This window comes from Xiphias gladius, chromosome 19 (assembly GCF_016859285.1).
Source record: "Xiphias gladius isolate SHS-SW01 ecotype Sanya breed wild chromosome 19, ASM1685928v1, whole genome shotgun sequence".
Taxonomy (NCBI): domain Eukaryota; kingdom Metazoa; phylum Chordata; class Actinopteri; order Istiophoriformes; family Xiphiidae; genus Xiphias; species Xiphias gladius.
Window position 1 is genome coordinate 17001607 of NC_053418.1, and position 24413 is coordinate 17026019.

At 40.3% G+C, this 24413-nt stretch overlaps 2 protein-coding genes across 5 annotated transcripts in view; both read left to right on the top strand.

Annotated features, from left to right (window-relative positions):
- Positions 1–9: 9 nt before the first annotated feature.
- LOC120805235 (DNA repair protein XRCC4-like) lies at positions 10–24064 on the top strand. Of its 4 annotated transcripts, XM_040155284.1 has the most exons (9): positions 22–125; positions 2700–2839; positions 4387–4547; positions 5373–5563; positions 15138–15304; positions 15594–15758; positions 17071–17174; positions 20210–20342; positions 23730–24064. In XM_040155284.1, the coding sequence occupies exons 3-8, from the start codon at positions 4409–4411 to the stop codon at positions 20332–20334; spliced, it is 891 nt and encodes a 296-aa protein (XP_040011218.1). In that variant the 5' UTR covers positions 22–125; positions 2700–2839; positions 4387–4408; the 3' UTR covers positions 20335–20342; positions 23730–24064. The 4 variants fall into 4 exon arrangements, with proteins under 4 accessions (XP_040011216.1, XP_040011217.1, XP_040011219.1 ...); XM_040155282.1 differs by lacking the exon at positions 2700–2839 and having other exon boundaries at positions 10–125; XM_040155283.1 differs by lacking the exons at positions 2700–2839; positions 23730–24064 and adding an exon at positions 20729–20832 and having other exon boundaries at positions 10–125.
- Positions 23109–24413, top strand: part of vcana (versican a) — a gene marked incomplete at its 3' end in the record, with an annotated part of 46579 nt that continues 45274 nt past the window's right edge. Inside the window, exon 1 of the mRNA XM_040154700.1 lies at positions 23109–23241. Coding sequence (XP_040010634.1) covers positions 23109–23241 — 133 coding nt within the window. The remainder of the gene's footprint in view (positions 23242–24413) is intronic.

Below are 24413 nucleotides of genomic sequence, written 5' to 3' on the forward strand. Positions count from 1 at the left end.
GGCGGAGAATACAAGAGTTGAAGGTTGAAACGTTTGTCATAAACTGTCAACAGAGCAAGCAGCAGTGAGTTCAGTTTCATACAAAAATTACTTCGTTTGAGCGTCGCAGTAGCCCACACAATACCGTAAGTCTACTGAGGGAAATTTATACGTTAAGGGTTTTACCAACACAAAAATTTCAGTGAATTTTGTACGACTTTCTGAAAACTACTAGCAATGATAAAGGCGCCTTGCCAATAAAGGAGTCTCCCCTGCACCGATAATATAACCATGCTTTGTTCCACCGTGGTGCAGTGGTGACGGTAGTAATAGCTAGTTAGACAACACTTGCAGAACCCAGTAAATTGCCGTGAAATTATATCAGGCAGTCAATAGTAATAGTAAATGTGACGCCCTGATGTGAAGGAAAAAAAGAGACTAAGTCAACAAATGGAAAGTCTGGTTTCTAAGAGCAAGAGGCGAACAAGTGTAAACTTAACTCAGACTCACATTCCTCTTAATGTGATTAAGTTTTACACGTTTACAATGCACCGATCGCTTTAGGCTTCAGTACAGTACACGAATGCCTGATTACCGCTGTCAAATCAGGGCTTGCATCAGTGTGTGTACTCTTTATCTGTTTGTACGAGAGGGAACATCAAGTCAGACTCTTTTGTATGACACATTTTTATACAATAAAACTTTCTTCAAGCAATCGTAGATGTTCGGTTTTAGTTTTGATTGTAGGGAAAGTGATAATGGAGGTGACTTTAGCTGACTACGGTCACGTGGTCTGCGCGGTTTTGACCCTCCAACAAAATATGACGCCCGCAAACGGCAGAGCGTGATGGTGATGGGTGTTAAGCTAGTTATACTAGCAGTGTTGCGCTTTCTCGGGTTGGATTTTTCCAGGGTGTCTATACTTTTACACAGCCATAATCTTCACTGAGAATTGCCATACATTTGTGGCGGGGCATGGCTTAGGTTTTCACTGTAACTTATTCCTGTGTGAATATTGGACACTTATTGTGAAAATGACCTGTTGTTGTGCAGCTGAATTCAGGCTTAGCAAGATGTTTCCTTACAACATTATATGGGAGAGGTGAGGTCAAGAGGATAACCCCTGAAATCCTAGCTCTGTAGGTTTGTTTAAAAGGTTTGCCCTCTTCTTGAAATTAGTCATCTCTTCAATGATTTGAATGAAGAGCTGAGGTTGGTGGGATAGCTGTTTGGCTGTGGCTTACGCCGGTTTGTTCCAGTAGACTGAAGATGACTCTTTCTTTGCAAACAATCAGTGCTACATTTTCTATTCTGAAATATGTTATTGACTGAATTAATATTTATTCCTTGTCTGAATTCAGTGGAGTTTAAGTCATGGAAATGTACTTATTGCACTACACTATCTCACATATATTTTTTGTGAACAAGGACTCCAATAGAGGAGGGTGGTTTGCAGGACTGTATAACTTCTTCAGCTAAATTACGCTGCCAGCAGTAGTGCTTTCGTTGTTCAGCGTCTGTTTTCACTTAATTTTTCACCCAGTGGTTTAAAAGTGTCATTAGAGCTAGCGGTAAAGTTAAAATTATTATTCCAAATTATGTCAAGGAAGTACGTTCACTCTAGTTAGTCAAAAGACAAATGCGTTGTGACAGGCTGTGTATATTGGTGGTGACCACAAAATCCACTAAGAAGACAATAATGTTAGATATACTGTAGGTCTGAAACTTGTCACCAGTCTCCAATACTTTTGCTACCTTATGATGACAAGAAATTCAGAAAAGAGTTCCAGAGGAGGCAAATCTTGTCATATAGCACAAGACAGAGTATGGCCCTGACCCTTTACCACTACATCACTGTCTCCTCCGCAAGCAGCAAGACTATAAGTCCTAAAAGTGTCATGTTTAAATCACAGTAGTTTTTCAAACCTGGTGTTTATGTTGAGGCATGTATCAGTCAGTTATGGTGACACTTAACTAATTCTGCCTCTGACATGATCATGGTATCTGCCAGTTCAGAGACATTTTCAGATACACGTTTAGCCATTACACCTGGATTTATTGTAGTGCATGTTATATTTGCTAATACTGTTTCTATTTGTCAAGTGGCTTCAGATAGCCAATACCTGGAGAGCATAAAGACTGAAAGGCTATGGCACAGCCTGCTGCTTTTTAGGGCAGCTCTGCTTTAATCCCTGACGGACGATGATAACAGAGGAGTAGCCACAGAGTTGTCCTTTTCATCTTGAATTGGGGAAAGCATGAGGTGAAAGTCCAGTGAAAGGAAAGCAAATGGACTGGCCTAATTGTCAGGACCCATTAAAGAGACATTTAACTGCCTTGGCTTTTACTACTATGTATAAAATCCTCGTTTAAGACACAAGATGCATAATTAGAGGCTCTCTTTGTGACTCATTTTCCTACTACTTCCTGCACACAGAGTTATGTCTTGCAATTTTCATATGCGTCAGTGCAATGACAATGAGAAGGTTGAGCAAAAAAGTACAGAGGGTGTAAGAAAATATGATAAAGGCTATGTGTCAAAAGCTATCAGGGGAGCTTTGGTTGATGAAACATTCGAGTGATTGTGTATGCTGATTGAATTACTGAACAGATGCTAACAGGAAGACTTTGGGACTGACTTTGAAAGCTTTGCACAGCTCTCCATTCCTGAGAGACAGCGCTGTTTGTTTAATTGGAGTGTCCTTCTGTCATTACCACAGGGTCATCGTCCCTACAGAACAGATGTTACAGTAACTAATGAGTAGCTGGGCTCACTTCATGGGGTTAAAGTTGAACCCTTCAGCCCCCTCATCTTATTCAGCCCATTCATCCAGCCACACCCATTCTTGAAGCACAAAGGGTCAGTTTTAATCTGTTGCAAGTTTTTTTTTGTGTATATGTACATATACATGCACTGGTGTGTTCTCGTATGTGTGTGGAGAGGGCACATGTGTACGTCTCATATTGAATAACCTTGACCAACTGCTCTGTCAGCATATACAATGGGGGATGCTAAGAAAGAATACAAAAAAACGTGCTGTCACGTCATAACTTATAGCACAGTGTCCGAAGGCGCTCATTTTCATTTTTTCAAACATTTCCAGCTTGGCTAACTGCCAATTTAGCTGTCCTTTTCCACACACACTTTGCCCTGTATTTAAGCAGGGGAGATGTCCAACTCATCTCTCACTTCACGTGGAAACAGTAATCACATGTTCTGGCCTGGACATCCGTAATCAAGTAAAAGTTTCTCAAGCCTTTTGAGAAGAAAAAATATGTGTAGGACAAGAACAGTCACATGGATCATATTTTAATGCTTAGATCAACATCTTTTGTAACTAATCTGTTAAATATAGGCTGTATCTGGCAGGAGACTTAAATTTAACTGCAGCAGTGAGTCAGTCAGCCAAAATATTAGCGTGATGGCAAGGTGACTTTAGAAACCAACAAGCTTGCTCATTACACTCATTGAACAGTGTAGTACTGGCAAATAATGATTTAGTTTCCTCGTGTACAGTAATTCTAAGAGTGGAAACCACAGGTTATGCTGTGCTCATTGTGGCCTGGCATGTGTTAGGGTGTAGCAATAGATGATTGACAGTTCTCTCTTTCACTCACATCAGTGCAATCCCTTGCCTGTGATTGGACATGTGACTTGCAGGGCTATGATCGGTCTTTGGTTCCTATTTTCAAACATGATGGCTCTTCTGAAAATGTCATATTTCTCCCAAAATCATCCACCAAAATCTGTGGGGTGAGAAATAAAGAAATAGATAGTAGTGTTTTATCTAATGTGTAATACCGTCTAATGTATTATAATCTAAGTGGAACGTGTAGCTTTAATGGCATTAGTAAAGCTTGCTAGTTTAAGGCTTGCTTAATTGGCCTTTATGAGTCCTTGAGTGGATGTTTCCAGGGTGAAATCTGTTTGTGAAAACTGAATTAGTTTGACAGTGTTGGGATGTCCTCATTGCAAGAAATATCTATACTGCAAATCTTTGGATAAATGTACAAACCGAGTTAAATCAGACAACATCGGGGACTTTTTGGTAATATTCTTCTGTTTATCTTTAACAGCACACAAAAACCTGCCAAAACCTGTTAATCTCCATGTGGTTCCACTGAGTCAGAGAAACCCCCAATGAAGACACACAGAGAAACTTTTATTACCAAATCCGAGTTGTGAAAAAATGAAGCGCATTGATGCAACTGAAAGATTATCACAACCTTACAACATCAAAATGGACTGATTGGAAGGCTGTTGTTGAAGGAGGTCTCAGGACCAAATACTAACAGGAGGCCCACGAAATATCCTGATCACAATGCAATGGGCTTGTTGCTGGGAAAAATGAATCATAATGACACCCCCTTAAGAGTTTCTAAATTCTTATCTTTGATTTTCTGCAGATTGGAAGGCCACAAGAGAGACATGAGTGGTACAGTCTGCCAGATCACAATAATTACTGATCCAGGTATCCCTTACTTCCTGCGAGTGGATTGGGCAGTAGACCTGGGTGCTGGGTTCACAGTAGCTCTCACTGATGGCAGCTCAGCGTGGATTGGAGAAGGTAAATTTCAAAAGCACATCAAGAATTGAGGACCAGTCAAAGTATTCAAATCACAACATTCTCATGCCATGTTTGATGTGATTTTTATCCACAAATTTGGGCTTACATGTACTAGAGAGACTTACACCTTTTGACCATTGACTAGACTGGGTAGTCACCAGGTTTGCCATTCATCTGGCTGTCCAAACTGTGTAGGCACCTGGCTGAACCCCATCTCATAATACTGTAACTGTTGGTCCTTTAACCAGAGGGACAGCAATGACCTTGTTTCATCATCCCTCTTCATTCCTGTTCTGCAGCTTACAGGTGTATAAAGCAGATTAAACTCTACAAGGCTTGTCTTTGTATGTGCAAGTTGTGGTTCAGTGTGTGTGTGTTTGTATGTGTGTGTGTGTGTGTATCTGTGGTTACATATGCACAGGAGTACGTATTCTGTGGAAGGACACCTGGAACATAACTGCTCCCTAGTTTTCTATTGCTGTCCATCTGCAGAGTTGACAGGCAGAGATGGGGTTGTGACAGCTATGTGCGGGCTTCTGGGTCGTCAGTGTTTCTGTGTTTGATGTGTTAATTGGGACCCTCAACCCTGTGGGAGCAGCTGTGCAACAGCTGATGACATTCCCCTTGGTTTCTCTGCATGCTTCTCTTTAAATCTGCTTTCACACACATCCATGCATTACTACGTAATTCATGTTTATAGTTTTGCTCTGCAGTTAGCTGTCACCTTTGTCCAGTTACACCCAATTGTCTGACTTAAACATGACGCAAAAATGAGAAAAATGCCTTTAAGAAAAAACAATGTTTCAATAATACCTTTGTGTTCAGTTTCAGAAGATGAATTGACAAAGGAGGCAAATGAATTGGGAGTCACAAGGGAAAGATATGTTGAGGATCTTCTTCAAGTCCTAACAAGAAGTAAAGATGGAAGGAGAGGAAGCGACAAGGAGGAGCATTCTTTCCACCTTACTCCAGATCACAGTCATCTCTCATATCAGAAGATCTCTAATGATATCTCGGTGAGCAAAAGCTTGGGGTAGATTTTTGTTATTACACTCTGAGTGTTGTGAAATCTTCACTATTACCAGGACTGATAAGGAAATATGTTATGGTCTAGCTAACTAAGTTTAATATAATGCACTTTAAACAAAGTCGCACAAGCAGCAGCTCTAAGGCCGTGATTAGGCAGGCAATGGCACTGCATAAAAAAATGCAGCCTGGTCATTTATTTCACTGGGACTGGTAATGCCAATGCAGAGGGCATTAAAAATGCAGGGTTGACTTGGAAAATACATGCAAGCGCACATTTCTGGCAGATGACTTTGTAATATGAATGCCATATTTCTACTCTTTACCCCATGATCGCTGTGATGAATGAAGATAAATGTATTGTATGACACTGTGATAACCTTTTGGCCAGAAACCTTCAAGCTCATGAATTTATTTCTGAAAATGGCCTTTCTTGATTATTTTCATTGTCTCACCGGTACTTGCTGCCTCAACCAACGCCAGGAACATTGCCTGCAGTTGGCACAAGTGTCAAAATTGCAGCAGTTAGTACTTATGTTGCATGCAGATGGAGCACATTGATATGACTGCAGTTTAAAACTGCTTACCTCTCTTGCCGACATAAAGCACAAGGTTGGACTGGAAATGAAACTGCTAGCACTGTGGCTCTGTAGTTGGAGGATATTTGCTGGAACTGGTTTTAGGTTCTTTTCTTCACTGGCACAAAGTGCTTTTATTCAAGGAGACCTCATGCACAAAGTGATAAACCATCTAACAGAGGTATAACAGGCTCATTAACTGAAGTAAATAGTTTGAAAGGCAAGTGTTGAGGAATCTGTTTGAAGATTAGCTGGTTTTAATGTTGTGGCCGATTTGTTTATATCAGTGGTTCACCCTTGAATTCAACAACATCATGGGCTTACCTCTTGTCACTGTTCCCTGGGGATAAATGCATCTAATGACATACAACAAAATAGAAAGGAAGTCTCATTTTTTACAGGGGGCTGTAAAAAAGATAAGGTTTATAGTCTTCCAACATTACAGCAGAATTAGAAAGGCTTGGTTGCCTTCAGGACATTGTGGAAAAAGCCACAGATAGGAAATCATTCAGTTTGTTTAGCAACAGCATGTTGTCTAATGTTAACAGTTCATAAAGGTTAAGAGAAAAAGGTTTGTTGATTTGAAAATTGGTTAAATGGTAAGGCTGAGTTGGCTTGTACTAATGTAACCAGTCACTTTCCCACATGGAAGCACATCTCTTTTTAAATTTATGCAACACTCACTGACAATAATTGTAAATTTTCAGAGGCTTGTATTGTATATTGTGCTAAGGCGGTTCTTACACATAGAGTGACAGGCTTTGATGGAGTGCAGGTCATGGTGCCTTCAGTGGATTTTTGTGTTATTCTTCCAAACTGTGAGAGGATGCTGTTGCCTCCAGGGAGCATTTCACTTGGGGTCCTGGGACTGCTGCGCAGGTAGAGGAGACCCGAGGAGAAGGCCAGGGGGTTAGAAACACTGTAGACCATAAAACCCTGATTTATGGATAGGGTCCAACAATGTTAAACAACGGTTGATTACAGCCTTTTTCTTTTCTTTCTCCAACTCCCTCTGGCTTTCTTTGTCACCATGAGTGTGGGCTATGTATACAAGTGTGTGTGTATGTGTGCATGTGTCTGTGTCCGGACATGTGCAGAAATTCTGTTGGTTTTAAATGAGGCTGCTAGGCTATAAGCCTTTGGGTGCCATACTTGACAAATGAGTTATTTCTGTTGTATGTGACTTTGTGTCATGTAGCTACTACATCCTGTATGTCAATAATGAAATTAAGATATCGTGAAATTTTGTTTTGTTTTCGTGGATGCTCTCTCTTTCAGACTTTGACTCTTTTTCAGACTATGATTACTACTACTGATACTACTGGGGACAACCCAAGTGGTAATATTAGTTGATCGAGGCTTTTTTAAAATGGAATAAATAAAAGATTATGGATATTGACAATAATTCACAATGCATGAGGACGTTGGTAGCTCATCTTATACAGCACTTATTACTATCAAGACTTGTTGCAGCGGCCCGGGTTCGAATCCAGCCTGTGAGCTTTACTGCATGTCATCCTCTCTCTTTCCCCTGCTTTCCCTGTCCCTCTCTACCGTCTCTGTGAAATAGGGCAGAAATGCCAAAAATAATAATAATTAAAAAATGTAATTATTCACAATGCATTTCTGATTCCTGAATAATTGTAACTCTTTGTTACAGAGACACAAACGAATAATTTGACTTTTGTATTCCCTAATTAAACAGTTTCACTGGTTGTGACATGGCATAAATGAGCTCTCTTCTTTGGATAGGTGGAAAAAAAATTTTAATTTTTTTTTTTTTTTTTTTTTTGCACAGAGAAAAGTCGTTGCCAAAAGGAGCAACTAGAACCACACAAAACGATTGACAAATCTGTCCAGCCCCAAGTGCTTTTAAAAGTTGAATCCATGCTCACATTTTTGCTGACAGTATTCATCACTGTGTGTGGTATGTGTGTGGTAGACACAAATCTGAGAATCCTGGGGGACTATTTGCATTAAGTGCAAACTACTACTCTTGTCTAACACCTGCTTCTTTTCTTCTTTTTTTTCTTGCTCTCCCTCGTTTGCCTTTTTTTTTTTTTTTTTTACACGACAGAGGTTAAAAAGTGGAACATATTTTCCCAGCCAGATAATTTGAGGTTGCAGAAATGACCAAAAATGAGGCAAGTTTCCTTTGGGAATAGAAGAAAGGAGGGTAGAGGGAAAACAGGTGTTGAACTTAACCTGACATTAATATTTTATGAATATGACCCCAGAAGTTGTAATGATGAATGTAATTTGGGTGTTCGTTGTTAAACTACTACTACTAAGCAGGTGTTTTACATTGCTAAGTCTGACATTATCTCCTCCTTAATGTCTATTTAAGGACCAATCTGTCATTGGTGGAAAATAATGGCAACACAGACACTTAATATTCTTGCAGATTAAGGACTTTGGAACATGTAAATGGAAATTACAGATCCTGTAAATCTGTTTAAGATTACCTTGATTTGGCTCCCAAATACGAGACAAAACAACATGAATTTTTTTCTTTTTACAGTTTAGTGTTTTTACGTAGGCCTAATTGGATGTTCATTGACATAAGATGATTACACGCTTGTACTAAAGTACTTTAGTCTTTAGCAGGGCTTACTTGAAATCAATCAGTAATTGCCTTTGTCACATCTGGTTTTGTTGAATAAAAAGTGCAGAATTTTTTGAAATACATGATGTAGTGCTGTGACAAGCAGCAAGATGGTCACGCCAATGTTTGATCAGTTATTCAGAGGCTTCCTGTCATTTTATAAACATTATAACTGTCTTTGAGTTTTGCTTACTGCTTAGTTCTGGATTCAGACCAGCTTCGATCCGGGGGAGATTTGGGAATCTAATACTTGACAGTTGTTGTAATTGAAGTCACAGGGTTCTTGATGAGTAAGTGAGGATGATTGTGAAAATGATTGTTCCAAATTGTTCCAAATGTTTGTCAAACAGAACTTGTTTTATAATTCACTGGGGATTCCAGCTGTGCAGTGTGATGTTGGCCAGAAATTTCACTGGAGGAGTCCATGTTCTCTTTTCCTGGTTAAATCATCCCAAATTCTGAAGTGTGAAACTGTACAGTATGTACTTATGAGTGTGTTACATTCACAGCATGAATTTCTCAACATTATTTACAAATTTTGTAAATCATGCACGTGATTATTTCTAATTTGTAGAGTTTTGGGGACTTTAAATGAAATTTGGCCCACCAGATCAATCATTTTATCGGGAACTGATGTAATGGTTCAAAAGTGAAATCTTTACAGATAAAAGGAGAACAATACATTAATAGTTGACCTTTCTTTACTAGCAACTTAGACTCTTTTGACCTTTAACTTTCACGTAGCTTTTCATTGACTTGTTTTTTTGTCTTCCCTGTCTTTGTTTAAGTAGATTTTTCTTAGTTTTTTTGTTAGTTTCTTAGTCCCTATTTTTTATTTGGTGTTTTTTGTCTGTTTTGTGTATTTTTTTTCCCTCTCTTTTTATATTTGCAGCTTTTCCACTGTGTGCTGTGGCAAATCTTGAAGCTGTTTTATTTTGATTTTTCCTTTTATTTAGTTTTATGTCCTATACCAAACATCATCAAGCCATCTATCTAACAGCAAACCTCTCCAATGTTTTTAAATGCAGATGTCATTCTGCATAAAATTCACCATAATAATACATTGTCAAATAACTAGAAAAAACTGCAAACTGGGTGTAAAAGAAAGTATAAAAGATCCTTTCATCAGAGCTTCCTTCCGGTTTTACAAAACAGAATTATTGCCAGCCTCTGATTTTCAATTAGTTCTGAAGCTACTCACTGCTGTATTGAAGCAGTTATGATACTGACATTGTTTTCATTATCAGGTAATCTGTGAATCTTGGATTAAATGTTTAATATATAAAATGTCATAGAATAGTTAAAAGTACCCAACAAAATTTCCTAGAGCCCAAGGTTATGTCTTCAAATTTTGTTGGCCGGCCAAAAGTCAAAAACCAAAAAATCTAGAAAGATCTAAAATGATTTACAATGATAGAGAACAAGGAAAAACATTAAATCCTGATATTTAGGAAGCTTAAGCATTTAGTTTTATAAATTACTTACAGCATCAATTATGGACTGCCTGGTAAATGGACTGCTCTTATGTAGCGCTTTTCTAGTCTTATCGACCACACAAAGCACTTTACAATGCATGCCACATTCACCCATTCACACACACATTCATACAGCGCTTTTTCTATTCACACACACACACACACACACACACACACACACACACACACACACACACACCATTGATACATTGGGGGCCATTTGGGGATCAGTATCTTGCCCAAGGACACTTCCGCATTCGGAATGGAGAAGCTGGGGATCGAACCACGGATCCTCCAGTTAGTGGACAATCCGCTCTACCTCCTGAGCCAGAGTCACCCATTATGATTATCAAAGTAGTTGTACATTAGTTTGTTTTTCAATCAGTTAATTTTGTGATTGACAAATCGTTTCAGTGCTACTATAGTGAATCGTAGACTTAATAAAATCTATATAACACAGGCCCATCCCTATGGGATTTTTCACTGTATCATCTTTACGCTCATTAACATTATAATTAACATTATGTTAATGTAATGTAATTATGTTTGTAGCATATGTTATGTAAATGTTAAAAAATGCCCACTAAATTCACTGTTGGTGATGAAAATTCCTTTAAGTGGCCAAAATGCTTTTATTGTGGTTTCAGGGGGAAAAAAAAACAAACTAATATCAGCAATCATCCAAACACCAAAAGCAAAAATGAGGACGTATTGGTTATATGTTTGGCTTTTGCAGATGTATTCAAATGCAAGCCTGATTTAGATCCTGACCCCACTGAAGAGTCTGATCCACCGATGCATCTCTTCTGCTATCACCACCAGCAGGTTCCACCTTACACTAACTTTTTAACTGACTTGTAATTTGTCTCTCTGGGTGATGTTTACATTATTAATGTGAAATACCGTAATAATCCATTCCTGCCTTGTTACAAACATCTCGGAACCCAATCTTCTTGGCTGATATCGAAGCGAAATAAAGTATTTTAAGTATTTTCCCCCGCTATCTGCTCTCAAGTCAGTACTGTGAAATAGCATGCCAGTTGTTTATGAGAACATTTGTGTTATCAGGGAAGGTCTGACTACTGTCGCCCCTCACTTCCTGCTCTTTATCTGGCCGCACGCCTCTGCACGACAGATGAGGGAGCTGATGGGACAAGCTGATCTCTACTCAATGCCCACACTTCCCATACTGACCACCCATGCCCACCCTTGAACACTGTTTCTTTGTCATCATGCAAACAGTGCTCACCCACTCACTTTCCTGTTCCCTTGGGCACAATACTTACTTTCAGATAGAGAGAAAGAAATAAAAAAGGGGTTCGATCACCAAAGTTCATTATGTTTTCATGATTTTTCTAAATCATAAGGGATTGCGGGCATTGTCTTGATCTTGCATGACACCGTGCAAATTTTATTAAGAGCTGGGCCTTTCGTTAGCAAATGACCGAAATGAATATGACTGAAATTTACATTCCTTCAGTTACAAGAATGTCCATTTTATTAATTACTGGTTATTGATTAAAGGGGCTTATTGTCCTCTGATCCTTGGGAACAAATGGTGGGTTATGTCGCCAGTGTGTTGGATGGTGTGATAAGGAACGCTTTGTGTCCTTTTGTGCCCACAGTGTGTTACGGTATCATTTTCACTGGGACTGTTTTCTTTTGGCTCTGTCCCCCACACCTACGTCCCCCCTTCTCCATGGGTTTGACCTTATGGTCTGGCTAGCTGTCTGGTGATGCACACACAAACAAACAGTTAGACCACACACACAGTGTTCAACGTTATGATGTAGGACAAATTCAGCCTGGGAAAAGGATACATTCAAATATTTTACTAAATGTGGGTGTAAGCAATGTTATATACAGTAGATTTTTCAGGGTATGCAAGGTGAAGAACTCGGCCTCAGTTTTTTTTGATGGTCAAAAATTTGCCCACCATGTGTCATGAAAGTCATATGTCTAAAGCCACTAGAGGCTGAAACAACTGCAAAGAACCTTTTACTTATTTTAGTTGAGGTTAGTTAGTTGTTTTAGCTGCTAAACACAGTAGAAAAATGTGGCAGTGGGTTGTGCATCACAGACGAAAAGTCTGACCTCCCACACCTTGGCAGAGGTTGACAACAGTGTGCAGACTGACCTTTAACTTTATCTCTGTGTCTCAGGGGAGAAACCAAAGCTCAAGAAAATAAACCGAGCTTTTTAGCCTGTTTCTGTCTTTCAACAAGGAAGTTTAAAGCAGTCATTACTATCTATTACTGATATTTCTAAATTAGCATGCTGCTTGCCTACAGTCTTTTTAGTTGTACCTTGTTTAGTGCATCCTTCCTCTTTCTATGCAACACAGTTAAGCTAAAGGTAAATTTTTGGTGATGTGGAATTTGCATGTTTACTGCAGTAGGTCTTCTCAGAAACCGTGAAAATAAAGACAGTGAAACACGCAACCTTTTGGTATTTAAAGAAAGGAGTAGATTAAATAAATAGAAGCGGTGTGCCGTTTTCAGCGTTAATCCAGTAAATAAGGGTTGTGCCTCCAGCAGTTTAGATCTCTGTATCTGGTGTCTTAAACTGGTAAAACCATGTTAACATGCTTGTCAGGGAGATTTATGATCTTAAACAGTGTCAGTTGGTATAACTTTGACAAAGTTTCACAAAGTCCCAGTCATTGTTATGGAGTGAGACTCGTACAGTAACTGTAGTACATTACGACAATTTTTAAAGTGTGGAAAAATTAGTGTACTCATTATGTCAGTGACCAAAGCCTTCACATTATCCTTTCTCACGTGACTGATATATTGCCAAATGACTTTCCTCTGGTAGCACAGCAGAGATTTGGGTACAGGTAGCAAAAGAAGGGAGGGGTTTGAGGAGAAGAAGGATGGTACGTTTGAGGAAAGATCAAAGCCTTCACAATTATCACTCCTCACAAACTGTGTGTATACAGATAGTAATGTGAAGCCTGGTGTAGTTTGCAAGTCGGTATATCTTTGAAGTGGACATGATCACTTGCACACTACTCAAAAAGCCAAACACCACCCATTCTTGCTGGGCCTCTACTTGCACTAGTCTCACCGTTTTTTATTAATGGTGGACCATCTGGCACAAACACTGGCACAGCTATGTTTATTCGTTGATGACTTATGAAGCTCAGTGTCACACAAACTCCCTCTAAATCCCTGGAGCCTGCACCGAGAGAAGCCTGCACTGGTGACATCCTGATGTTGCTCTAGATATTTATGAGTTCCTGTGAGCCTATCCCCTTTTAGTTCCTGGGTGTCCGCCATTGTGTCCTGATCCTATTAAGATTATTTTTTTAAATCACTATTTTGGTTGTTGTGATCAGGGTAGGTAATGGCAGCATTTACACCAGATAAGCTGTGCAATTGTAAAAGAGCTGAGAAGTTTTAGAAAACTAGTGCAAACATTTTTTGCAGAATTATATGTAAGTCTGTATTAATTTTTAGAGGGAGGAGGAGAAAACATAGAGGTGAAGAAGAGAGAGAACAAAATTTGGCACTGAGAAAAAAAGACTGCCAAAGAACAGAGGACTAACAGAGACAGACAGGTAGGCTAAGGTAGTGAAGCTGTGGGAACGACATGAAGCCAATGTCCAGTCACTGAAACATGTCCAGGTTTACCAGCAGAGGGGAAAACAGCTGTGTGGCCTGCCGGGACAGCATCAACCTGGGACAAAAATGACAAGTATTTTATGAGAGCTTTTGAAGATGGCAGCTTTATTATAGTGGGTTTGTGACCTTGACGCAGCCCAGTGAAGATTTAGCACCTTATCACCTTCTGGTTTCCTAGAGCATCATGAGTAGTACCTTTCTGTCTGTGTGTGCATCATTGTTTGTGACATTGTGTATGTGTGTACGTGTTTGCGAATGTGAGAATCTCCAAGGCAACAAGCAAACAAAGATTGTGCTGCTATTTGAAAATATGTTTTGTGAGGCTACTTTGATGAGCAGACACTCACTCCGGGTCGAACTCTGTTTTTGTGCTGTAAATTGACTCTTATTTTGCCAATTTAAAGTTGGAGGGCTATAGTGGAATTTAAAGAATTTTACACATCAACTAAATGGTAGAAGATTTCTGTATTTTTCTGTAGCTAGCTGCAACGCCCCAGCCCTGCTCTGTGACTAAGTGCCAAAATGCAAACCAAATGAGGAATGTTTTATTGCTTTGAAGCCTGCCTGTGATTCCAAAGAGCCACCGACAAAAATCAACAGAGAGGAATCTGTGTGCTCACTTGGATAGTTTACTGCTGACCAGTGAACTCATCCTGTATTTCTCCCACACAGAAGAAAACTCCTCATCATCTTAAAAAGTCTCCCACTTCAAAGAAAATGTGATGTAATGGTTTGTTGCACTTCTGTATTGCACAGCTTCTTGGGATAACGGTGAGGTGCCAATGCTTGCTCATTTTTTACTGTGAGCAGATTCTGTAAGCTGCTTGAGATGAGACTATTAGCTTATTGCCTTAAATATGGCCTGTTACTCATGTCAGGATTATAGTGCTAGATTTGCTTTTTTCCCCATGTACCTTCCTCAAGCTTTTCCTAGAGGATCCCCAGGTACTCCCGGGGCAGCTGGGAGATGTAGCCTTAAATCTTTCATGTTGTCTCCTCCTAGTTGGACATGCTCAAAGGCAAGCACCCAGAGGTTATGCTTAGCATGTGCCATGAACTACCTTAACTGTCACCTGTCAATGCAGTCAGGTCCCCCCACATTGCTGAGCTCCTCAACTGTTTATGAATGATGAAGCCAGCCAGCCTACAGAGAGAACTTTATTACCTTAAATATGAAGTTGATGCTCATGTAATTTGTGACATAAAAGTCCAGTCTTATTTGATCCTACTGTTTCATTTTCTTTCTTGTTTTTCTACTGTTCTTTCCCTCCATCCTTCAGGTGCATTTGGGCTCTGTGGAGCTCCAGCCAGCTCCAGATCCTCTAGAGCTGAACCGGGAGATGATTGGCCAGTCCCTAAAGCGTAGCACAGATCTGGAGTCAGAAAACTGCCAGCTGTTGGCGGAGAACTGTAGACTGAAACAGGAGCACCAGCGAATAGTCACAGAGTAAGAAAAATGAGGAAAGCGGCTTTTATGGTAGATTAAATTGTGTGCTTATGAAAGGTTATATGATGGAGGGCAAATGGCAAGTTCAAATGGAATATACCCCGACAGAATCAAATTATTTTCTTAAGATAGTCAATGGTAATTGTTTGTTGATCATCTTGTTTGCATGCCAGCTCCCTTTTCTTTGCTTTTTAAGTTGCACTGCTAGCTGTATATATCCAAAACAATGACTCAGTATCATCATATGTTTTTGCACATACATGGGTGTCTGTGTGTTTTTTTTCACTAGGCTGGAGCTGCAGGTTCAGGGTAAGGAGATGTTGGAGAGGGAGCTGTACTCATGTTTTGTCATGGTGCTGAAGGAAAAGAAGGCAAAGATCAGAGGCCTCCAGGATGTTTGCCGCCAGCTCCAACAGACCACTGGCCAGCAGAGAGATGAAGAGATGAGACAAAGGTCAGCAGACTGATTTTACATGGCTTCATCCCGATTCTGTAATGCTCTGGCACACCCGGTTAGCTTAGCTACTTTAAAATGCAGGACCCCGTGAAATATATATATATTTTTTATACACAGGGTTTTTCTATTTGTAAATTATGTGGTTGTTAAAAAAAAATTCTGCGTCTGATGAATCGCTAGCTACCAGATGATACCGTGACGTATGGACAGCATACAGCGCTGATGTGTCCATTGCATTTGGTGATTTATGTCAAATATTCACAAGGCAGAGTGTATTTGACTAATTTACGTTTCAACCCACATGATTTTTGATTACGAAGCATCCCAAAAATCAATTTTCCTTTTATTTTTATCACTATCAATTAAGCTGCTATTTATTAATATATTGATCAAGTCATTATTTGGTCTATAGAACATCAGAAAACTGGAAATGCCTATTACAAATTCCTACAGCCCAAGGTGGTCTCATCAGATGTCTTGTTTTGTCTGACCAGTATCTTAAAACCAAAAAAAAAAAAAAGAAATCAGACAAGGAAAAGCAGCAAACTCTCACATTTCAGCAGCTTGAACCATTAGATATTTGCCATTTTTGTTTGAAAACTGATATATAGAATTAATCAATTTTCAAAATAGTTGCTGATGAACTTTGTCGATTGATTAATTGCTGCTTCTCTAGTCTTGTCTCCTGTAGGTACCTGTTAGACTACTTGTTGCGTAGTATCAGTAGTTCATGTTATTTTGATTATTTAAAACTACATTCACAGGCTTCATGCATCAGAGCAACGGTGGGTGTAACTGAGGGATTAACATTTCATGAGATGCACTTTATTGTGTGACAGTTAATTTACCGTTTGATCATATGTATAATAAATTAACATATTCAGGTCATTGCTTTAGTTGCACACTTGCAAGTTTTGTTTGCAATCAGGTCAGCAGAGTGCTGTCAGATCTATTTTGCCACACCTCTGGCTCCTCCGAAACACTGACAATGGCTAATTTGTTTTTTTTTACAAGCCTGTGTTATACCTTCCGTCATTGCAGGCCACAGAGTTTGGATGGAAGATTTTACTCATAATTGCTGCTCATATGTCTGGCTTTGCCACTATCCCTTGTGGTCAGTAATATTAACTATTGAAAGATGATTGCCTAAAGGTTTTGCCAGCACAGTAAAATGAGATGCTGTATTTTTATATTCACCCATGTAACTCAATTTTTCTTCTTTGTTTTTCCACTCTTTCCCACACACACTGATATATCCTCATGAAACACTTTCTGTATTCTCCTCTCAAACTTGTGTAATTTCCTCCAGTGACAATGACGCAACTCAGGGTGAAGATGGCAGTCAGGACAGAGGAGAGTTCAGTTCAGTTCAGAGCATCCATCCATCTCAGGAGCCAACTATCCTCATCACAGGTGTGTCTGCCAATTCAGAATGAATAATCGGGTAGTATAAGTGAAAGTTTTTTCAACTTTGCCTGCGTCATAATATGTTGCAACAGCAATACTGATGATAGTAACCAGATTTAACCATCTCCTTGCCCTTTAATTACTCAGAATGAAATAACAAAGGCTTTCGAGATGCAAGGCAGAGCCTAACCAATGCCGTATATAACATAATGAGACCTTGCAGGCAGCTGTGTGTTTGTGAGTTAATACACACAAAATGTGAGCTTGATTGAATATAATCCCCAAGTATCATCAGGGTTTAAGTGACAGGATTGTTCTTGTAATGATGCATAAGCTACCAGATAATGCATGTATCAGTCAGATAGGGTGGAGGATGGGGATAAATAAGCTAAATGCTTTAGGATGTGTTATGTCTCGGAACATCATTTAAACATATTTTTAACTGAGGCTTCCTCTCTTGATATAACTCATTTTGGACTCCTAGGCCACCTTAATCAGAAGAAGACACACCAGCAAAGCAATTGTGCTCCAATACAGTCCACTTATAGTACTTACGCATGCAGCATGTCTGGGTGGAACATGGTGTGCAAGTATCAAACATGGCAAATTTTCACCCATTCCCGGTACTTCTCGTGATGTCATAGGTTATGATCTGACTCAGTAATGATGCAGATACTAAGGAAAATTCTCAAGTTTTAGCTGTATTGAACTGACCAATAAACTTGACAGTTGAATGTAATTGATCATGTAAGGGGGGGTTTGAATGTAAACTTAAAAGCACAGACAAACAGAGAATATAACCTCGGGTAGCTGGCTTCTTGGAAACACCCAGTGAGTCATAAACCCACACAGTGAAGTCTGCTGGGATTGCTTCAACACTTGAGGTGGTCTTCCCCTTCCTGCATCATGGGGAGCAGGTGTGATGTCACATCTGCTGAGTCATACCCCCCTCTACTACAGTGCTGCAATCTGTTGGGATAACCCACTGATTGCTCTCTCAATGGCCGTGTTTGTGTTCAGAGCCAAAATCAAGCCACCCCGAGAGGATAATACATGTGCAAAACTAGCTAATGTTGTAGTGACTTCAGCAGGTTCTTGTTGTTTGGCACTCATTTTGTGTACACACACACACACACACACACACACACACACACACACACACACACACACACACACACTTACAAACACCCTCCCCCTCCATGCTCTCGCTCCCATCCTGGCTTCAGTGAAGATGGATTGAGGTTCTAGATGGCGCAGTATGGGTCTTGGCTCACACACTTTGTTGTTTGCAGTCCAGAAGGGTTTTACAGTGTTTTCTTGTGTTTTCAGCTTGACAATGACAATCCCCCGGCACTTATCTCTTAATTGTGTGCCTGGATAAATTTGTCCCCATATTTTCGATATTGTGTACTTTTTAACCGTTATGGGTGTGTACCCCAGCTTGTGTGTGTGAGTATGTGTGTGTTGTGGTATTTATACTAATTTAGCTGTCCAACAAATCAGTCTCTAGGCGTTTCTCTCTTGGCCATAAGCACTGTGGTGGAAAAAAGCCATATATTCATGTCAGTGGCTGTTAAAATACACTAATGGATGTCTAATGCATTGTTTGTCCTTCTTGTTTATATGGTGCAGCCTCAGTCTGGTAACCCCAGCAACCATTAACTCATAGCCACCTTTACTGCGATCTGAGTACATAAAAACATAACTTATGAGCTGCAAAATTTCTTTTGTGTAAATTTGAGACCTCGCTGACATTTGTTGCATTTGGAGTTCCCAACCATTTGGCAATTGCAAAGTTTAACCCAGATCAGAGACTGAGTGCACAATAGCAGATTGATGTTTTATTTGCATTTAGAAATCTACCCAAACTTTACCAACGTAGTGGGGTACACATTACCCCTTTGACATGCGTGGCCCCAGTTAACCCTCATGCCTCGGGCTGTGTTTTCATATTGTCGAGGCCTGATAAGAGAGGGGAGTAATGACAGCAGAATTGGAGACAAAAGAAAAAAAAAACTCTCTCTGACCTGTTCCCTCTAGGTTTAGCATCTGATAGTGTCAACATAGGAAGCATATCACTCAGAATGGGGTGACTAAAGATAAAAGAGATAGAGATGGAGGAAGGAGAATGAAAGGAGAGAAGAGAGGCAGTGTGGCTTAAGGGATGAAGGAGTGTCAGGAGGAAAGGAGTAATGGGAAAGGAATTATAGAAAAGGCTTCTTTTTCACAGTCAGATGGACTTTAATACCACGCTCAATATGCTCTTCATTAATTTTACTGAGAACATATTAAAACAGTATTATTTTTTGTAAGTTTTATCTTTTAATCAGTTCAGCTCAAGTCTTCAAAGTCTTTCTTTTTATCTAACAAACTGCTCAGTCTGTCAGTCTTTGAATTCGAACAGGCTAGCAGCAGTGTTAAAGGGCAAACAGGTGTGTTTGTTATGTCGGTCTGTATATAAACGATTGTAACCGACCGGGCTTGTGTGGAATGCCAGATCTCTATTCCCGATAAAGGTCACAGGACTTTAGGTGTGGAGTTGTCTGGGGTTAACAAAGGTCATCTGAGGCAATATACCCTGAAACGGCCACAAATGTGCCACAGATGAAACTGATGGACAATTGGTTTAAGTGAAGAAGACCGAGAATTTGGGCTTCGGTATTGAAACCACCCAAGTAATCCTCAAAATTTGGAATGAACACATCAGCGTGCAGACATTCAGAGGCATTTGTTTGGATGCATTTGAGGAACTTGCTGTCCAACAGTCAGAGGTCATTGTGAAGAAATGAAATTGTTATCTACTACCTTTGATTTACAGTAGACATGATTTATTTTTCAAATTAACTGCCCTGGTATGTCAGGTATATAAATGACATTATTGATTAATGATGCGCTTTCTTAAAGTAGCAAAAGCAAAGTAATGATGTAGAAAGACCCACAGTATCAGAGGTGGTTTCTCAACAGTTGTATGTTTGTGTGTGCCTCTGTGTCTGTACTGTGTGTGTACTATATGTGTACTGTACTGTATATGTTGTATGCAGGTCGTAATCTTGTGTGCCATGGTATGTCTGTGGACTGGACTTTTTCTGATGATGAAGACGAACAACCGAAGCAGAAGCACAGGTTGCTGCAAACACCAACCCCGGAACCTATTGAGCAGGAATAAAATCAGAGGTTAGTCATGATTCTAATGGTATCATAGTTGTTTCTTGCCACTGCTTCCCTCTAGATTACTAACATTTTTTAGTTCATGAAGCCAAATTGTGGAACCTCTCTTAAAATACAGTAGCACTACAAAGTACGAAACATATCTTTGGAGGAGTTTAGATGTTAAAATGTAGATTGAATGTTGTAGATTTTCAAGTAGCTCATATTAAGATAGTGTTAACATGACAAACAATCTCTCCAGTCATCTTTCAGTGAAAGAATAAGCTGTTCCATGTGGCCCCAAACCAGAGTTAACAACAATGCAAGAAAATCATTTCAAGCTTAGAGTTTTATGGCGCTGTGAAACCTTATTCCCTTTTCCCCCAAATTTCATTCATGACTTTTTTTGTCAGTTTCAGCACTCACACAAACCTCAGAAAAACCACCGCAGTAACAGATGTGGGCTGCCCTATTGCATTTTGGTCCCCCATTCCTTCCGATTCTCCCATTAAAGAAGGTTGAATCATCATCTTACCGTCATCATTCACGTTATAGACAAAGCCCACGCATGCACACTTTTTCCAGCATCCATCAGTGTCAGCTCTGGCAAATGCATATTTGCATCTTATAGTATTGATGACATTAATAATTAGGATCATACAGAACAACTCCTGCTGCCTCTAACCACAACACTGGTCTCAGATGTTGAGCTGGCCCACAGATGCTAAAGAACAGTTGCAGTTTACTCCTAATAAATAGGACAGGTTATATGCAAAAGACATATTGGGGGTTTTTAAAACTGTATTTAGCAAAAAAAACACCAAACAGTGACTTTTCATATTATGTCTATGGCATTTACCTTCTTAAACTCTACTGATTTTGCCTTGGGATCATCAGCAGAATTTAGAATAAATTCCAGTGGGTGTGAACAATGTAACAACATGACTTCATAAAGATGGACTCACTAGTGGGTCTGACGAAGTCCCACAGATTAATCAGCTTTTGTTAATGTTTGGATTTTCAGAGGTGTCTCCTGAATATCCAGCTCAAACATACAATGTTGTGAGGTCTTTTCTGTATTCAACAGCTGCATGTTTTTTCATGCTGACATACTGCAATAGAATGTCCAGAGGTTCTTGGACTGCCTTTTAGGACTACAAAGGGGCTCAGACTAAAACTGCATCTTAATTGTATGCTACTGCTGCACAGAAAGTCTGAAAAACAACAAATAAGTATTTTTAACACAACAGAAACTTACATCTCCAGGTGTGTGGTGCGTTAGAATAGTAATAGTAATAGAAGCTTTCAGTTGCTATCATGTTGTCAGTCAATATATGGTACATAAGAGTTGATAAGCCCTCCTTCATTTGTTGCAGTGACACTTTTAAATATAACCAGCTCATACAATCCTCCCACAGCTTACATTTGGGTGTCAGCTGGCAAATATACAACATTGAAAATTACCGCATGGTGTAGTGTGACTTGAGCCAGCTAAGCAATGGCAGCAATAGCTTTTGAGTTCCAGTGAAAACATGCACCTCTTCTCTCATTTACACCCTCACCTTTGCATTTTATTAATTTCATTTTTTCTCTTGCTAAACAAAGAACATGAGCTTCTTGGACAGAATACACGATAATGTAATTCAGTCTTGGTTTATACACTGCTCAAAAAAATTAAAGGAACACTTTTTAATCAGAGTATTTCATCAAGTCAGTTAAACTTCTGGGATATTTATCTGGTCAGTTAAGTAGCAGAGGGGGTTGTTAATCAGTGTCAGCTGCTTTGGTGTTAATGAAATTAACAACAGGTGCACTAGAGGGGCAACAATGAGACGACCTCCAAAACAGGAATGGTTTTCCAGGTGGAGGCCACTGACATTTTTTCCCTCCTCATCTTTTCTGACTGTTTTTCACTAGTTTTGCAATTGGCTAGGGTCAGTGTCACTACTGGTAGCATAAAGTGATACCTTGACCCTACAGAGGTTGCACAGGCAGTCCAACTCCTCCCGGATGGCACATCAATACGTGCCATTGCCAGAAGGTTTGCTGTGTCAGGCAGCACAGTCTCAACAGCATGGAGGAGATTCCAGGAGACAGGCAGTTACTCTAGGAGAGCTGGACAGGGTCGTAGAAAGTCCTTAACCCATCAGCAGGACCGGTATCTGCTCCTTTGTGCAGGGAGCACTGCCAGAGCCCTACAAAATGACCTCCAGCAGGCCACTGGTCTGAATGTCTCTGACCAAACAATCAGAAACAGACTTCATGAGGGTGCCCTGAGGGCCCGACGTCCTCTAGTGGGCCCTGTGCTCCCTGCCTGGCACCGTGGAGCTCGATTGGCATTTGCCACAGAACACCAGAAATGGCAGGTCCGCCACTGGCGTCCTGTGCTTTTCACAGATGAGAGCAGGTTCACCCTGAGCACATGTGACAGACGTGAAAGGGTCTGGAGAAGCCGTGGAGAATGTTATGCTGCCTGTAACATCATTCAGCATGACCGTTTTGGTGGTGGGTCAGTGATGGTCTGGGGAGGCGTATCCATGGAGGGACGCACAGACCCCTACAGGCTAGACAACAGCACCCTGACTGCCATTAGGTATCGGGATGAAATCCTTGGACCCATTGTCAGACCCTACGCTGGTGCAGTGGGTCCTGGGTTCCACCTGGTGCAAGACAATGCCCGGCCTCATGTGGCGGAGAGTATGCAGGCAGTTCCTGGAGGATGAAGGAATTGATACCATTGACTGGCCCCCACGGTTGCCTGACCTAAATCCAATAGAACACCACTGGGACATTATGTTTCGGTCCATCCGACGCTGCCAGGTTGCACCTCAGACTGTCCAGGAGCTCAGTGATGCCCTGGTCCAGATGTGGGAGGAGATACCCCAGGACACCATCCGTTTTCTCATTAGGAGCATGCCCCGATGTTGTCAGGCATGCATACAGGCACGTGGGGGCAATAGACAGTACTGAGTACAATTTTGAGTTGCTGCAATGGAATTTCAGCAAAATGGACTAGCCTGCCGCATCATTTTTTCACTTTGATTTTCGGGGTGTCTTTGAATTCAGCCCTCTGTAGGTTGATAATTTTCATTTCCGCCAAACGATGTGGCATCCTTTCATTCTTAACACATTACCCAGCCCATATCAGTATAGATATCCAGAATTATTTTTTTTCCCATTGAGATCTGATGTGTTTTCAAAGTGTCCCTTCAATTTTTGAGCAGTGTGTCAATGTATTGAACTGTATTTCCTGTATTTTATGAGGGACAAAATATTAAATTTAAAATGTGATGTTTGTTTTATAAGTGCAAATTATATATTACTGCTAACTTTTTCCCTCTGTCTACTCTCTTCCCTTCTGTCTTTGCCTCTCTTTCCCCCTGTCTTGTCTCCACCATCCTCTTTAATGAACAGATGATATCCAGGACTCATCAACATGATTAAAGCCCTAAATCTAAGGGTTTTGTGATGAACAGGTTTTCTTGATCCCTATCCAGCTATGTGGTAGGCTAGTCAGCCCTCAACTCGATACACACAACCAAAACAGTGGCAACCAAGCAACAGTGACCTGGACGTGTACGCAGATTTGATGCCAGATTTTGTCCAAGATTGTGAAAGCAGTTTTCAGAAAGCAAGAGCATGTTACTGCCATCTGTTTTGCCTTAACTGTGATAAATACCTGCCACAGCTCTCATGAGACACTTGCTGCTTGTCTCTCATCTTCAATAAATCAAAAGATGAACAATTAATTACACCATCTTTTCCCAAATGCACCAGACTACATGTACAGTTCGGTGCTGCTGTAAAAACTTTGCCCAGATTCGTTAGTGGTCATGTGATAACAGGCATTAATGCCCTCCATGCTTCCTCAGGAACTGATGGCATTGCTGCTAATAACATGGAGATCATGACAGAGAATATAGACTAGGAGTATGGAAGCAATTTGTCAAGAGCTTGAGTTCGCCCTTGGCTTCAATTTAGCTGCCAAGCCCATTGGGCGCCAAGCTGTGTGAGACCGGAGAAAGAGTAACAACTACTGAGGGACAACAAGCTACACCCAGAAAACAGGGTGTCACCACCAATGACCCGAAGCTGCTT